This window comes from Cynocephalus volans, chromosome 17, assembly GCF_027409185.1.
Source record: "Cynocephalus volans isolate mCynVol1 chromosome 17, mCynVol1.pri, whole genome shotgun sequence".
NCBI classification, from domain to species: domain Eukaryota; kingdom Metazoa; phylum Chordata; class Mammalia; order Dermoptera; family Cynocephalidae; genus Cynocephalus; species Cynocephalus volans.
In genome coordinates, this window is record NC_084476.1 from 32,528,459 (window position 1) to 32,533,456 (window position 4,998).

At 38.4% G+C, this 4,998-nt stretch overlaps 1 protein-coding gene across 1 annotated transcript; it reads left to right on the forward strand.

The window, feature by feature from the left end:
- Positions 1-2,260: 2,260 nt before the first annotated feature.
- Positions 2,261-4,739, forward strand: LOC134365780 (eukaryotic translation initiation factor 4H-like). Its single transcript, XM_063082059.1, is given in 2 exon segments — positions 2,261-2,689; positions 2,691-4,739. Coding segments are annotated over 2 exon segments (687 nt in total). The 5' UTR covers positions 2,261-2,272; the 3' UTR covers positions 2,961-4,739.
- The last annotated feature ends 259 nt before the right edge of the window (positions 4,740-4,998 follow it).

Sequence of the window (4,998 nt, forward strand, 5' to 3'; positions counted from 1 at the left end):
TGGACTTTGGAGAACACAATTCAATCAATTCACAGCAGCTATTAACTAAACTACAGATGTTATGCAGATGTCATCTATTTGTTCATTAATGTTCTATCTTGGTTCCAGGCTTCTATCTAGCATGCATTTTGTTAAGTTGCTATTTTTTTCTTAATCTCTTGCAGTCTGTAACATTCATCAGTCTTTCCTTATCTTACATAACTTTGACATTTTTGAGGAGTGTTGGTCAAATATTTTCATAAATTGACTTTAATTCAATTTTCTATGATATTTTGTCATAATTAGATTGAGGCTATCAATTATTGGGAAGATTATCACAGAGATTCGTTTTAACATATTTGAAAGTATTCTTGATAAACAATTTAAAAACTTTATTTTCTCAACATATCATGTCATATATTTTCCCCATATCAATAATTCTTTTCATAGGCATTATTTTCTCATCTTAAGTAATTAAAATGAGGTAATAAATAAATTATATATACACTCATAATAAACTAGTACAATAATGTGATGGCATGATTCATATAATATAAAAAAGACAGCCACAAATCATCATTAATGTCTAGTGTCATCACACAAGACTAATTGGGCAGGCAGAATTTAAGATAGGATTTCCAGGGGAGAAGAAATATTGCTAACTAGGGAAGCTGAAACATTGTATGTCAGGCAAAGATGGTGAGTTAGAAGTACATTGGGAGCAGAAATGCTTAGGATGGTGTGAAAATGCTGTAAAGACATTATCCAGCAGATTTTTAAATCCTTTCATAAATACGTTATTATATTCTAAAACCATAACTATGAAGTAGCTGTCATTATCTTATTTACATTAATGAAATTAATTGAGGCACACAGAAATTGAAAAGAGTTTTACTAGATTACCACATGGAGTCAAATCCAGATGATTTGAATTTTTAATTTTATTGTCTTTCCATTACATTTTTTTGGTTCTCAAGCATTAGCATGATGTAAATTGATGATGTAATTAAAAAATTCCATCTAAATTATGTTTTCTCTTCTTTTGAATTTCTATTTTGCTTTCTCTCTTGAACATAGTTAAAATGTGGGTTTTTTTAAGGTAGTATTTTTAAGCCTTTGAATACCTACGAATATTTCGTTTCTGTTGCCTTCACATTTATGAGAACACGAGATTCAACATTTTGGGATTAACTATTTTTTATCAAAATGCTGCAAGAATTGCTCCTATGGAACTCAGTATTACTAAGAAGTCTGATAAAAGCCTAATATTTATAATCATTTTTAGAAAACCTAGTAAGACAACAAAACATAAAACAAACATTTAGAAAACACATTTTTAAGTATAGTGCTTTTAATACTTAATAGGCAATTCAGTCATGTTTCCTAAAACTATACATTTATTTATTTTATTTATAATTTTCCTCATTCCCTTTGTCATCCATTTGCCCAGCTCTCTCTTATGCCTATCATAAATAATCCGTGTTATTAGTTTCTTGTATACTTTTCCAGCATTTCTTTATGTACATGAATATGTGTATATGTATGTATATATATACTGCATATGCAAATAAATATGTATTCTTAACCATCTTTTTATACACAATGAACTCTAATACTTATGCTGTCATATGCCTAGCTTTTTTTATTTTTAGAACTGCATACTGGTATATTATATTGCCTAAGGAATTTAGTGCATATTGTGCCATGGAAAAATATTTTGTAATTATAAATGTTAGAATAAGGACTCAAATGCTTTTTAATGCTTTTTGTTGATCTAAATAAATATTCAGTGGTACAATGAAAAATTGTGTGTGACATGGGTCAATTCTTCAGTTTATAGGAATATACTGCCTTTTGCATATGACATCTTTACCCCCTGAGCACAAAATATTATAAATGCACTACAGTCATTGTTACAAATACTAAGTCCTCTAAAAATGTTCAAAATAATTCAGAAGGGAGCTGTTGTCCCAGTTGAGAATTACTCTATTAAAGAATAATACTGAAATTTCTCTCTCATGAACATTTAACAGTTATTAAAGAGATAAAATAACATCATTACTGCAGTTGGAGGAACTCTTCAGTTTGGAGTTGTCTGAAAAATGTGCCATCTGAAGTACTTTCTGAGATAGATTTAGGTAACTAAGATGTGGTACTAGATGATCTCCTGACACTCATATGTTAGAATTCTGTATCATGAAACATTCCCTAAAAACCCTGAGGATGACTGAAGAAAATAAATTCCAAATGCAATACACCTCCCAGCTGGTTCCTCTCGGAGCGGAGACGGCAAATGGCGGACTTCGATCCCTACGACGATCGGGCCGACAGCAGCTTCGGCGGCGGCAGAGGGTCCCGCGGCAGTGCTGGTGGCCATGGTTCCCGTAGCCAGAAGGAGCTGCCCACAGAGCCCCCCTACACAGCATACGTAGGAAATCTACCTTTTAATACGGTTCAGGGCGACATAGATGCTATCTTTAAGGATCTCAGCATAAGGAGTGTACGGCTAGTCAGAGACAAAGACACAGACAAATTTAAAGGATTCTGCCATGTAGAATTCGATGAGGTGGATTCCCTTAAGGAAGCTCTGACATATGATGGTACACTGTTGGGTGATCGGTTGCTTCGTGTGGACATTGCAGAAGGCAGAAAACAAGATAAAGGTGGCTTTGGATTCAGGAAAGGTGGACCAGATGACAGAGGCTTCAGGGGACGACTTCCTAGGAGGCAGGGGAGGTAGTCGTCCAGGTGACCGGCGAACAGGCCCTCCCATGGGGAGTCGTTTTAGAGATGGCCCTCCCCTTCGCGGATCCAATATGGATTTCAGAGAACCAACAGAAGAGGAAAGAGCACAGAGACCACGACTCCAGCTCAAACCTCGAACAGTTGCAACACCCCTCAATCAAGTAGCCAACCCCAACTCTGCTATCTTTGGGGGAGCCAGGCCCAGAGAGGAAGTCGTTCAGAAGGAGCAAGAATGAGCTCGTGGTTGGGAGGGAATGGGGTGTGGGGGGAAGTAGAGCAAGACCCCAGCCCAGCTCTTCCCCTGGGCCGGCAGTCCTGCAGCTCCCATTCCTGCGCCTGGCGTTGTCCTCCTTTCTTACAGTGGAAACACAGACCTTGTGAATGCATGTCAGCTGTTAACAAGTGGTTTTTAGTACATCCTTGGCTTTGCTGTATCTACCTAGTGCCCGTTTTGTGCTTTTTTTTCCCCCCCCTTCCATTCCTTCCCCACTTTCCTTGTGTCCTTTTTCCTTCTTGCTCCTTGTTTTCCTTACAGCACACAGGTTTCCATGGAGGAGCGAAGGCGGCCACCACGTGGGAGTTGTTTGGGTGAAGGTGCAGCTTCATTTCTCTCCTTTGCTTTGTCTTTTTAGTTTAGACACACTGGCCAGACTCCGGGTGTTTCCTTTGATTTTCTGTGCTTCTCTTCTGACCTGCATGTTGAGTTCTGTATTGCTGTGGCTTCCAAGAAAAAAGCAGAAGTCTCTGACAAATTGAATAGCATATTGTTTTTATTCAGCTGTGATCAACATACAAAATTTGAGGCACCTTGTTTTTAAAACAAGTATAAAATATTGTTGATCCTTGCAGATTCTTTCCCATTCCTGTTTGCAGGTGGTCCTATCTCCATTACCACCTCCCCAGATGGATTTTTCAAGTAGAAGAATAGACTCACATTTCAAACAGTGCAACCTGAAAGGAGAGGAGTGTGGAATATTGGTGGGGAGTTGTTACCGCTTTTTGGAGACCCTGTCCAAACTAGTTAACACCTTTCACTAGGTGTATGTGGGGCTCCTTTCTGGCTGGGGGTAGCCCACTGCCAGTTGGTTTCATTTCCGCTGGGTTGCGGCGCTTTGGGGATTGAGGGTGGTGGTGCTGGAGCTAACTTCATAGCACTGACGTTGCTTTTGTCTGAGTCCTTCTCTGTGTATTTTGCATCTCTCCCTGTATTTGTCTGTTTCCCATTGTAAGTAACATAATGAGATACTGCTTCCCACTGCCCCAGAAATTCATAGTGAGCATGGGCCTAGAATCAGGCACTTTATTTCACTTGATGAATGGAAATTTTTACTATGCAGAGCTGTCAAGAACCTTACGATAACTGTAAATGACTGTAAATTTCGAGGTTTGCTGCCTCATCTTTGGGACAAAGTTTATTTTTCCACGTACAGTGTTCAGCACTTACCTGGGAGTAGGGGTTAGGCAGTAGCTTTTGAGCTTGAACACCTGTGTGTGAAAAACAAATGAAAAATCTTCAGCACCTAAGTCTCAGTCTGTCCCATTGGGAGCAGATCGAGGTCCACCAGCAGCTAGAGCCCTGGGGAAGAGAGAGACCCTGGCCAGGTTGACCAGAGGGCCAAGGGGTGGCCTGGCTTATGCAGCGTAGTGTGCTTAGATCATAGTTGGTCACTAGCTGTCATCCTTGGCTTCTCTTACTGTGTCTTTGTTACAAGGTCTCAGCAATTTACAGAACTCTCACACCTTTCCATCCTTCTACCTGTCAGCTTCTCTGCTGAGATAAGAACCATTTGTGTAACACCAATACTTAACTTAAGAAAGACATGCATTATGTGGTTGTAATCAAACCTGATGCTTTCAGATGAGCTACTTACATCTTCAGTGTGGAAAAGATAAAGAACAAAACAAATTCATCTAAACTGGGCAATCCAGTTGACTTTTAATGTAAGAATGGAATTCCAAACACTCAACACATTCAGTTATATGACAGAAAGTAAATCTATGGATATGGTATTTTGTGAATGATCTTTTAAATAAAAGAAAACCTTACATAAAAAAAAAAAAATGCAATATACCTCCCATACTGATAATTCAATCACTTGCTTTCATACATCAATTTTTGAGAACTAAAAGGTTTGCAGGTTTGGGGCTGTCATTCTTTCACTCACATTTCATAACTAATTTTAAGAAGTAAAAGGATGTGTTAGGTTAACTTTACTTGTGTTGAGTGATGTAGATTATAGTTTCCATAACTAAGAACAGTCCAATTAAAGTCAT